This window comes from Pristis pectinata, chromosome 4, assembly GCF_009764475.1.
Source record: "Pristis pectinata isolate sPriPec2 chromosome 4, sPriPec2.1.pri, whole genome shotgun sequence".
Lineage (NCBI taxonomy): Eukaryota > Metazoa > Chordata > Chondrichthyes > Rhinopristiformes > Pristidae > Pristis > Pristis pectinata.
Genome location: NC_067408.1, coordinates 113,778,238 through 113,790,731, shown reverse-complemented (window position 1 = coordinate 113,790,731; position 12,494 = coordinate 113,778,238). Strand labels below are relative to the sequence as shown.

The following is a 12,494-nucleotide window of genomic DNA, read 5'->3' as shown; positions in this document are numbered from 1 at the left end:
GATTTGGTCAGCAGCTCAGGCAGCTGCTGTTGAGAGAGAAGCAGTTAATGTTTCAGGCAAAGACAGAGACGCAAGAAATTCTGCAGATGCTGGATGTATCTGGAGCAAGACACAAAAAGTGCTAGAGGAACTCAGCAGGTCAGGTAGCAATACCGATGTTTTAAGCAATATAGAATCATAGAATTATACAGCAGAGAAACAGGCCCCTTGACCCAACTTGTCCATGTCAACCAAGGTGCCTTCCTGAGCCAAGGCAGGGTCAGCAGGGGTTAGAGACAGAGTAAAGCTCCCTTTATATTGTCAAATACTCCCAGGACAAGTACAGCAGAAGTTAGGTGGAGAGTAAAGCTCGTTCTATGCTGTCCCAACAAACAATACTGAGGAAGGTACTTTATTCGATCTCCTACAGCTGTCCCTTTGATTGTTCCTAAGTTGGAGCTGCGGCCTAACATCCCCAGTAACCGGGGTTCGATCCTGACCTCGGGTGCTGACCTCTGTGTGGAGTTTGCACGTTCTCCCCATGACTGCTTAGACTTTCGTCGGGTGCTCAAGTTTCCCTCCCACATCTCAAGCACGTGGTGTTCACTGGTCACTTTAAAATTGCCCCTGGTGTAAGTGAGTGTCGGAAGAAATGGTGGTGGGAGGGGGAGGGAGTTATGGGGATGTGAAAGAGAATTAGATGTAGGGAGACAAGTGGAGAAAAGGGACTGATGGGAAAGCCCTGAGATCCAGTATTGACTTGATGGGCTCAATGGCTTCCTTCTATGTCATAAGAAATAATAACAGTATAATTCAGAGATTTTGTGGTAATGTAAGAAATTGTGGGCTAGAGGTGAGAATGAAATATCAAACTGCAGGGCTTTGCATGTACTGAATCCTGAAAATCAACAAAACTGCAGATACAGGAAATCTGAAATAAAAACAGAAAATGCTGGAAATACTCAGCAGGTCAGGCAGCATCTGTGGGAGGAGAAGAAGCGTCAACAAGACCCTTCAGTCACACAAAGGGTTCTTCGACCTGTCATGTTGACTCTGTTCCTCTTCCCACAGATGTGGCCTCACCTGCTGAGTATTTTCTGTTTTTGTTTTGCTTGTATTCTGTTTGGAAGTGTAACAGAAATGCAAAAGTCTCAGCTTGATCAGAACATTATCATTACTGCTTAATTTCATTTTCATTTGGAGTTTTACATCTTAAAAATAATGGTGATGAGAACTAGAGGGGTGGAGCTAAAATTTTTCATGACTTGGTGAGGGAATCTGTTATTTAATTCATAGTGGACTAGTGGAAGTGAGCAAGCTCTCTACTTATTGATTCTAGGTCAGTCAGTTACTTCAGTTCTGCTTTCAGGAACTGCACAATTTTTCCTGTAACTCATCAAGATAACACTTCCGTTACTGTGAAGAAAGTCAACTCATCTCATCTGAAATATTGTGGTTTTCAAGTCAGTAGCTCTTCACCTCCAGCTTAGGCTTGGCATCTCTTCTTAAGAGGCAGGAGTTTAATCGAACTTCAGGACGATGATACGGCGAAAAGCTTCCAATGCTTCGGATAAAGAGAAATGCTTAAAGCCCAAGGTACGTTTGACACTGAAGTATTGCACAATATCCTGGCATGCAGAAGGACAAATATCTTTGCTGTGCGATAGTACTCGGGGATTATCTGTGTGGTAAATGGAAGGCATTGAAAATTCAGGGTGTGGATAGCACAGAGGGCATACCTGAAAATGTGAGTGACACCGCACAGATGTTGCCAAAGGTTAAAGTTCTAAGTTTGGTCAATTACGATTCTGTGAAAGGCAGTATCTTGAAAGCAGTTTGATCAGAATCAGAATCAGGTTTATTATCACTGATTTATATGTCATGTTGTTTTGCATCAGCAGTACAGTGCAAAGACACGAAATTACTAAAAATTACAAAATAAATAAGTAAATAAATATTGCAAAAAAGAAAGGAATAACGAAGTAGTGTTCATGAGTTCATGGACTGTTTAGAAGTTTGATGGCAGAGGGGAACAAGCTGTTCCTAAATCATTGAGTGTGGGTTTTCAGGCCCCTGTACCTCCTCCCCGATGGTAGTGACGAGAAGAGGGTATGTCCCGGACGGTGAGGGTCCTCACTGATGGATGCCACCCTTTTGAGGCACCACCTTTTGAAGATGTTCTCGATGGTGGGGAGGGTTGTGCCCATGATGGAGCTGGCTGAGTCTACAACCCTCTGAAGCTTCTTGCAATCCTGTGCATTTAAGCCTCTGTACCAGGCAGTCATACAGCCAGTCAGAATACCCTCCACTGTACATCTATAGAAGTTTGCAAGACATGCCAAATCTCCTCAAACTCCCAACAAAGTACAGCCACTGGCGTGCCTACTTCGTGATTGCTTCAATGTGTTGGGCCCAGGATAGATCTTCTGAGATGTTGACGCCCAGGAACATGAAGCTGCTCACCCTTTCCACTGCTGACCCCTCAATGAGGACTGGTGTGTGTTCTCCTGATTTCCCCTTCTTGAAGTCCAGAATCAATTCCTTGGCCTTGCTGATGTTGAGTGAGAAGTTCTTGTTGCGACACCACCCACCCAGCTGATCTATCTCACTCCTGTACGCCTTCTCGTTGCCACCTGAGATTCTACCAACAACAGTGTGTCATCGGGAAATTTATAGATGGTGTTTGAGCTGTGCTTAATAGAGAGAGTAGAGCTGTGGGCTAAGCACGCATCCTTGAAGTACGCCTGTGTTAATTGTCAGTGAGGATGAGGAATCCCTGGGAATCCCTGTGATAAGCATGTATGAGATTGGATAGGTGCATTGGGAGCAAATAGGTAGGTGTTTAGACATGGGAACCCTACAATAGGAAGGGAATTGAGTCCACTAGAAATATTCTATGGGAAGGGGTTTAATTCATTTGGGAGGAATTTAGTCTACTGGGATTCTAGGAAGATTTAATTTTACAGGAAGAGATTAATCCATTGGGACTCTGCAGTAGGCAAGGGTTTAGTCCACTGGCACTGTACATTGGGAAGGGAGTTAGCCCTCTGGAAATTTGTAATGAAGAGATCTGTAGTCTTCTGATATTCTGAAGCAGCAAGGGATCACTCAGTGGGAAAAGCTGGGACTGAGAAAATTTTTATGCAGAATCCCTGATGATTCAGTGTGTGCAGGTACCATGTGGACTGTGCTTGAAGCACAGTCAGCAGGCATGGCAATCAAACCTCGACACTTGCTCAAGGCCCCTGATCTCACTGGAGCTAAAATAATGCCATGATTGCCACTCATGGTCGTTTTTCCGTGTGCAGAAGTGAACGTGATTGGAAACAGTTCAGCTGTGAGGATTTCCACAGTCCGATAGCATTCCAGTTTTCACCCTTGACCTCATTCTTCTTGGAAGCTGATTCTTAAAACATGCCTCTCTGACAAGCTTTGGTTAGCTGCCCTAACTCATCAGTGGCTCAGAATCAAGTTTTACAGTGTGTTAGTCTATAAATGCAATTTGTTTGCATCATTTTGACTCATACACATGGACTGAACAAACAGAGGAGGGACAGTAGAGTTCTGGGCCTTTAATCCCTTTAGCCCTGGGAGAGGCAGTGTCTTAAACTTAAGAGAGAACAGAATAGAGGAAGTTGGGGGGGGGGGGGGTGGAGGTGGGGGTCGGAATATGAAATATCCACTGCAAAGGGCGTGTATTTCTTGGAATTGGCCTCAGTTTCCACATGTTCTAATTGCCCAATTCTACCCAGCTCTCTGACCAGCATCCAGTCTGTGCGCAGGGTTGTTTGGAAGTACAGTGTCTGGGATAAATGATGACTGACTGTAACATCAGAACACACCAAATATTAGGTCTCACTGTTAGCTCTCTTGTGAAATTTCCTTCTGCGGTATGAAAGGCTTTGGATGAAGCAATAACTTCAAGTTTTTTACCAGACAGAAGCTGTCTGTACATATTAAGAGATCAGAACAAGGCTCCCATGACCTTTCTTCCCTTTTGCTTTTATGCTTCTTTCCGAGGGGTTTGTATCTCCACTACTAGTTGTGGTGAAAGGTTTGGACGAGCACAATGGTTGATGCAGTTTGGTGCAGGGTTTCAGGGAACACATACCTCGTCGGCAGGTGATGAAAGAGATTGCAGAATTTGAGCAATTTTGTATTGCCATGGCTCTGAACATTGTGTATGAATATGTGCCTGTGTGTGTGTGTGTGTGTGTGTGTGTGTGTGTGTGTGTGTGTGTGCGTGCGCGCGCATGTGTTTCTGTGTGTGTGCGTGTATGTGAATATTTGTCTGCACACATGTATGTGTGTAAAAGTACTTCTGGTGTACGATGTGGGTCTGATTTTCTCTGGAGCTCAGAAAGAAAAGAAGACTATTTATAAGGCACTAAAAGTCACAAGTGAAATACTCTCCACTTGTCTGAATTAATGCAGCTCCAGTAGAATTCAAGATGTTTGACACCATCCAGGACAAAGCAGATTGGCACCCACTCCATCACCCCAAACACACACTCGCTCCATCACCATCATCAACCAAATGTACTGGTTGGGCTCCTCCAACAGCACCTCCCAAACTCACCACCTCCATGACCATGAAGGACAAGGTCAGCAGGCATATGGGACCACCTCCATGGGGGACTCCAAGGGGACTTGAAGGTTCCCCTTCAAGTCACACACGATCCTGATTTGCAAATGTATTGCCGTTCCGTCATTGTTGCCGAGTTTAACTCTTTCACCAGGAAGGCTGTAACAGGTTCAGGATGGTAACTCACCAATACCTCCTCAAGGGCAATAAGTGTTGATCTAACATCATTTTCCTACAGCACACAAAATAGTGGCAAAAGTTGGCCATTTGACCCCTGCCATTCAATATGATCATGGTTGATCTACCCCAGACCTCATCTCCACATGGATGATGTTAAGGGAAGACAGGAGAAGCATATGAGGGAGATGGGAATAAATGATGAGAGGTTAGTGGAAGTTTGAGTGGAGCAGAAAGGCCAGTATGGACTGCTTGGCTGAATGGCCTGTTTATGTGCTATATAGGTTTTGGAGAGGGTGCAGAAGAGGTTCACCAGGATGCTGCCTGGATTAGAGGGCATGTGCTATAAGGAGTGGTTGGATGAACTTGGGTTGTTTTCTCTGGAGCAGCAGAGGCTGAGGGGAGACCTGATAAAAGTTTATAAGATTATGAAAGGCATAGATAGACAGTCAGACATTTCGACCCTGGAAAATACTGGAGGGCATGCAGTTAAGGTGAGAAGGTTGAAGATCGGGGCAGGATTTTTTACACAGAGAGTTGGTGCCTGGAATGCACTGTCGGGGTTAGTGGTGGAGGTAGATATGATAGAGGTGTTTAAGAGGTTCTATTAGAAATATGTGCGGGGCAAGTTTTTACACAGAGAGTGGTGGGTGCCTGGAATGTGTTGCCAGGGGTGGTGATGGAGGCAGGTATGATGGAGGCATTTAAGATACTCTGAGATTATCACATGAATATGCAGAGATTGGAGGAAAATGAACAAGATCAGGACTGGTTGAGATGGGTTAGATAGAGGAAAACTATTGGCAGATGACTTAAGCTCCAAGGCGACAGATTTATAATTTTGGGCCATAAGCTTCAAGGTGGAAGTGAGGAAATTCTTTTTCACTCAGAGAGTAGTAAGGATCAGCAACTGACAGCCTGCAAGGCTGGTGGCAACAGAATCAATCAGGAATTATATGGACAAGAGATAAAGAATGGTGTGGATGGCTGTGGGTCAGAGTGGCAGAATTAGAGTGAGAGGATCATTCTCCCGAGAGCTTGCATTGACTCGATGGGCTGATTGGACTCTTTCTGGGCAGTCACAAGTTGACAAATCTCAGATTTTATGATGCTGTAAATCTGAAACAGAAACAAAATGCTGAAACTATACTGGTATTGATGTTGGTTTATTATTGTCACTTGTGCCGAGGTACAGTGAAAAACTTGTCTTGTATACCGATCGTACAGATCAATTCATTACACAGTGCATTGAGGTAGTACAGGGTAAAACAATAACAGAATGCAGAATGAAGTGTTACAGTTACAGAGAAAGTGCAGTGCAGGTCGACAATAAGGTGCAAGGTCATAACGAGGTAGATTGTGAGGTCAAGAGTCCATCTTATCGTACTAGGGAACCGTTCAATAGTCTTATGACAGTGGGATAGAAGCTGTCCTTGAGCCTGGTGGAATGGAGGACAGTCTGTTCCTGTGTAGAGTTTCCAATAATTCAGGTTGCTGTACATACGTAAGACCTGACTGCAAGATGTTAGCCCTGTTTCTCTTCGCACAGCTGATGGCTGAATGTTGCTGCATGCAAGTGTGATAAATGCGCATCTTTTCACACCAGGTTCTTCAAATTGTTTCACAACCGATGAAGCACATCGCTGTTGTAATATAGGATGATTATCAGCCAGTTTGTTCACAGCAAGCTCTCACCAACAATAATGTGCTGCTAGTTCAGATCACTACTTTTAACAACAGAAACAGAGAATGCCAGGAATATTCAGCAAGTCAGGCAGCATCTGTGCAGGAGAAAAAAAGTTATTATTTGAGGTTGATGGCCCTGAAGGGGATTTACTGCTTTTATTTCAGATTTTCAGAATCTGAAGTTTTTTTTAATAACTTGAGAATAAATATTGTCCAGGAAACTAGAGAAATAAAACTGGAGGACATAGGTTTAAGGTAAAGGGTAAAAGATTTAGAGGGGATCTTAGGGCTGCCTTTTTGACCAGAGAGTGGTGAGTAGCTGGAACACACTGCCTGAGAGAGTGGTGGAAGCAGAGTCACTGACAGCATTTAAGAAGTGGAGACACAAGAGACTGCAGATGCTGGAACCTGGAGCAACAATCCAGAGGAACTCAGTGGGTCGAGCAGCATCTGTGGGAGGAAAGGAATTGTCAGGATGCCATCCCTTTCTCCCAGTTTCTCCAGCTACGCCACATCTGCTCTCAAGATGAGGCCTTCCACTCCGTCCTAATGCAGGGTTTCGACCTGAAACGTCAATAATTCCTTTCCTCGCACAGATGCTGCTCGGCCGCTGAGTTCCTCCAGCAGGTTGTTCGTAGCATTTAAGAAATGTCTGGACTAGCTCCTGAATGGCCATGCTCAAAGGCCACGGACCAAATGCTGGAAGATGGGATTAGTATGATGGGTACCCATTGCTCAGTATGGATGCAGCGGGCTGCATGGCCTGTTTCCATGCTGTATGACTCTAACTTCCCAACTCTTCCACAAAATAGCATTTTTGACATCCCCGGAGAGGAAAACCGGGGTCTTGTGTGGTTCTTCTAACTGTGCCGCACTCTTCCATAGAACCGTAGAACCACAGAACACTACAGCACAGAAAACAGGCCATTCAGCCCTTCTAGTCTGTGCTGAAACTTTATTCCGCTAGTCCCATTGACCTGCACCCAGTCCATAACCCTCCAGACCTCTCCTGTCCATGTATCTATCCAATTTATTCTTAAAACTCAGGAGTGAGCCTGCATTTACCACGTCAGATGGCAGCTCGTTCCACACTTCCACCACTCTCTGAGTGAAGAAGTTCCCCCTAATGTTCCCCCTAAACCTTTCCCCTTTCACCCTAAAGCCATGTCCTCTCGTACTTATCTCTCCTAATCTAGGTGGAAAGAGCCTACTCGCATTTACTCTGTTTATACCCCTCATAATTTTGTAAACCTCTATCAAATCTCCCCTCATTCTTCTGCGCTCCAAGGAATAAAGTCCTAACCTGTTCAATCTTTCCCTGTAACTCAACTCCTGAAGACCCGGCAACGTTCTAGTAAATCTTCCCTACACTCTTTCAATCTTACTGATATCCTTCCTATAGTTAGGTGACTAGAACTGCACATAATACTCCGAATTTGGCCTCATCGATGTCTTATACATCCGAGGCTATCAGCCTGGTCTTCATGCCCTGGTGTGGATTTGAGTCTCAGCAGTTAGAGCGCTACCCTCAGAGCCACCCTACGGCTGATCCTTCCTTGTTGCTCTCTAGTTCTGCACACAGGCACTCAGCTCAGGGACATACAAATTTCATTAACAGCTTAGAAAGTGGATGGTGCTCAGGAGCACTCAAGTCCCACTGTGCATTCGTATTCCCTATTCTGTCCCAAAGTCATCGCAAAACTAAGAAAGAGAGAAGAGCACGGTGAAACTGTCACATCACTCAGCAACATCTTGCATACAGTGGTGTGTGAAGTGGAAACTTATCCGAATGGTAACATCGACATTAGATATATGGAGAATCTGGAGAGTTGGTCCCCTTAGAACACAAAGTTAAGGGGTGGTTGGATGGATGGAGATCTTCAAAAACATGAAGGGCTTTAATAAGAGTAAATGAAGATAAACTCCATCAGTTCACTGAGAAGTCTTAATATAACTAGCATAAAAGTGAGGAGTATTTCATTGTGTGAGTCACGATCCGGAGTATACAGCCTGAAAGGGCAGTGGAAGCAGATTCAATAGGAAATACTTAAACACTTGATGAGGTCATTTAGCCCTTTGTGTCTGAGCCCTGGAACATCTTCCCTTTCAAGTATTTATCCAATCTTCTTTTGGAAGTTCCCGTTGAATCTGCTTCCACTGGTCACTCAGCACATTCCAGATCAAAAAATTCTCCTCAAGCTCCTCTCATTCTTCAGCCAATTAGCTTCAAAACATCTGGAATATTGTGTGCAGTTCCAGTCACCACACTTTGGAAAAGATGTGGTCATGATAGAAAGGGTGTAGAAGAGATTCACAAGGATGTTGCTTGGAATGGACGGTTGTGGTTACAAGGAGAGAGTGGATAGGCTGGGATGTTCTCAGGATCAGGGGTGACCCAGGAGAGGTCTATAAAATAATGAGGGGCATAGAAAGGGTAGACGGTCACAGTCTCTTTTCAGGATATAGGAATCTAGAGATAAGATTTCTTTATTAGTCACATGTACACCAAAACACACAGTGAAATGCATCTTTTTTGCGTAGAGTGTTCTGGGGGGCAGCCCGCAAGTGTCGCCACGCTTCCGGCGCCAACATAAGATGCCCACAACTTCCTAACCCGTACGTCATTTTGGAATGTGGGAGGAAACCGGAGCACCTGGAGGAGACCCACGCAGACACGGGGAGAACGTACAAACTCCTTACAGACAGTGGCCGGAATGGAACCCGGGTCGCAGGCGCTGTAATAGTGTTATGCTAACCGCTACACTACCGTGCCTGCAATCTGAAACTAAAGGGCATAGGTTAAAGAGAGAGGGGAAAGATTTAAGGGAGATCTGTGGGGCAACTTTTTCACCCAGACGGTGGGTGGGTGGGTATGTGGACCGAGCTGCCAGAGGAAGCTCGGCTGCTGAGTTCCTCCAACAGATTGTTTGTAGCATTTAAGAAGTGTCTGGACTAGCTCCTGAATGGCCATGCATAAAGGCCATGGACCAAATGCTGGAAGATGGGATTAGTATGATGGGTACCCATTGCTCAGTATGGACACAGTAGGCTGAATGGCCTGTTGCAGTATGACCTGCAGAGGCAGATACAATCACGGTGTTTAAGAAGCATTTAGGCAGATACATGGACAGGAAAGGGACAGAGGGATGTGAGCCAAATGTAGGAAAATGGTATTAGCATAGATAGGCATCTCGGTCGACATGGACAAGTTGGGCCGAAGGGCCTGTTTCCTTGCTGTACAACTTCATGACTCTAATGTGTTCCTGGACTACTGACCTTCCTGCTGTGGGTGTAACCTCTCTCAATCAACTTTCTTCAAAACCTAAATTGAAACATCATTTTTACAAAACCAACCAGATCAAAACCCCTTTCCTGTTGCTTTGAACGCCACCCACAACATTCTGCCACCAGGTCTGATATTTTTAGTGCTGAGACCTTCCATGATGTAATCGGATGCCACTTAACTACCTATCTGTGCCATCTGATTTCACATAAGACTACGTTGTTCATCGCACTGTCCAGGGAACATATAGAGGCCATTCTATTCCACAAGCCATTGAATAAAGCCACAGGTGATTTAGGTTTCAACCAGCACAATGGCTGGGCAGCAGGTAGAGCTGCTACCTCACAGAGCCAGAGATCCAGTTATTGGTATTGGTATTGGCTTATTATTGTTACATTTATCAAGATAGAGTGAAAAGCTTTTGTCTGTGTGCTATCCAGACAGATCATTGTCAAACATAAGTAAATCGAGGTAGTAGGAAATAAAACAGAATGCAGAACATAGTGCAGTGCAAGTAGACAGATAAAGAGCAAGGGCCACAACCAAGGTAGATTGGAAGATCAAGAGTTTATCTATTAGCACATGAGAGGTTCATTCAAGAGTCTGATAACAGCAGGATAGAAGCTGCCCTTGAGCCTGGTGCTACGTGTTCTCAAGCTTTTATATCTTCTGCCCAACAGGAGAGGGAAGAAGAGAGAATGATCTGGGTGGCAGGGGTCCTTGAGGCAGCAGGAAGTGTAGACAGAGTCAGTAGAGGGGAGGCTGGTTTGCGTGATGGACTGGGCTGCGTTCACAACTCTGCAGTTTGTTGCATTCAAGATTCAATCCTGACCTCAGGTACTGTCTGTGTGGAGCTTGCACATTCTCCTTGTGACTGAATGACTGAGACAAGATGAACCAGTGCAGAAAGAGAGCAATGAGCGGTGTCTATGGACGTGAGAAGTTCCACATCTCTTGCTAAGGGAGGAAGCTCATCGTGTAGACTGATTCACTGATCCCTAGATTAAAATCTACAAGAGAAATCTAGATAGAACACCAAAAAGTCTGCATAAATTATACTTGTGGCACAACGGTGCAGCTCGGAAAGCTGCAGCCTCACAGCTCAGGTTCAATCCTGACCTCGGGAGCTCTCTGTGTGGAGTTTGTATGTTCTCCCTGCGATCACATGTGTTTTCCTGGATGCTTTGGTTTCCTCCCACATCCCAAATACATGCTGGTGGGTTAATTGTAAGTTACCACTAGAGAAAATTTCCCCGAGTGTAGGCAAGCGGCAAAAGAATCAAGGGGATATTGACAGGCATGTGAGAGAGAATAAGTTGCAGGGATACAGGGAAATAAGGAGAGAGGGATGGGGTTGCTCTGCTGGGAGTCAGTATGGACCCAATCGGCTGAATGGTCACCATTTGTGTTGTAATGTAAACCGCCCTGACTCTACAATATTAACACTATGCTATTTTTCCTTATGACATAGACAGAGGCAATTTCAGACCACTGAGCCTATGCCAGCTCACCCAGTGATGTTCCCTGTAATCTATTCTCCCCACATCCCCATCAGCAGCTTTACCCCACAAACCCACTTGGGGCTGGAGTTCCAGACTTCCCCTGGCCCCTGTATGACGTTGGCGTCTAATGTAACCAGCTTGAAAACAAAACATTTGCTTCACTAAATGTGCCCCATGGGAGGAAATCCGCCAACTTTACACTGTCTGCTGTATTGTGACACCAGACCCGCCAATGTGATTGACCCTCTGGAATGCCCCAGAAAGCCATTCAGTTCAATTAGGGATGGGAAAGAAGTTCTGGCCACGGTAGCAGTGCCCAGACCTAAAATAACTAAATAAATAGGTTTTAATCCTTTGTTCTGGACTCTCCAAAAGAAAATAGTTTTTCTTCTGAGTTATTTCAGCTTTTAACCATCTTAAATAGTTGGTAGGTCACCCTCAATCTTTGGGCATGCTCTTTGTCTCCTTATAACTCAAGCCTTTCAGTTCTCATTGCCTGATGTTTACAAGGATGTTGCCAGGACTGGAGGGCTTGAGTTATAAGGGGAGACTAGGTAGGCTGGCTCTGTCTTCCCTGGAGCGAAGGAGGCTGAAGTTCGTAAACTCACGAGGGGCATAAAGAAGGTGGATTCTCACAGTCTTTTTCCCCAGGTAGGAGAGTCTAAAACCTGAGGGCATAGGTTTAAGGTGAGTGGGCCAAGGTTTAAAGAAGCAAATTTTTCACACAGAGAGTGGTGAGTATGTGGGACGAGCTGCCAGAGAAATAGTAGAGGTCGCTACAATTGCAACTTTTAAAAGACACATGGACAGGTACACGCATGGGAAAGGTTTAGAGGGATGTGGGCCAAAGGCGGGGAAATGGGACGAGCTTAGGAAGACACCTTGTTGGACATGGATGAGTTGGGCTGAAGGGCCTGTTTCCATGCTGTTTAACTCTATGACTCTCTGGTTCTATGACCAATGAAATGCTACATTGTTGCTGCTACCATTATTCTAATGAGATATTAAACCAAGGCTCCATTGGCCAATTTTGATGGAACTAAAAGAGACCGCATCATTGTTCAAACAGAGACTAACCCTCCCCATGCTGAACTGACCAATATTTATTCTTCACCAATACATGAAAAAACATAACATCTGGTTCCCTAATGTTAGGCGACACTTGGAGTACCGTGTATAGTTCTGGTCACCACACTACAGGAAGGATATGGTAGCAATAGAGAGAGTGCAGAAGAGATTCACCAGGGTGTTAGCTGGAACGGAGGGCTGTAGCTACAAGGAG

General features: G+C 45.0%; 1 protein-coding gene across 1 annotated transcript in view; it reads left to right on the top strand.

The window, feature by feature from the left end:
* The first annotated feature begins 1,359 nt into the window (after positions 1-1,359).
* LOC127570044 (SAM domain-containing protein SAMSN-1-like) overlaps positions 1,360-12,494 on the top strand; it is a 76,857-nt gene continuing 65,722 nt past the window's right edge. Inside the window, exon 1 of the mRNA XM_052015276.1 lies at positions 1,360-1,575. Coding sequence (XP_051871236.1) covers positions 1,519-1,575 — 57 coding nt within the window. The 5' untranslated portion in view covers positions 1,360-1,518. The remainder of the gene's footprint in view (positions 1,576-12,494) is intronic.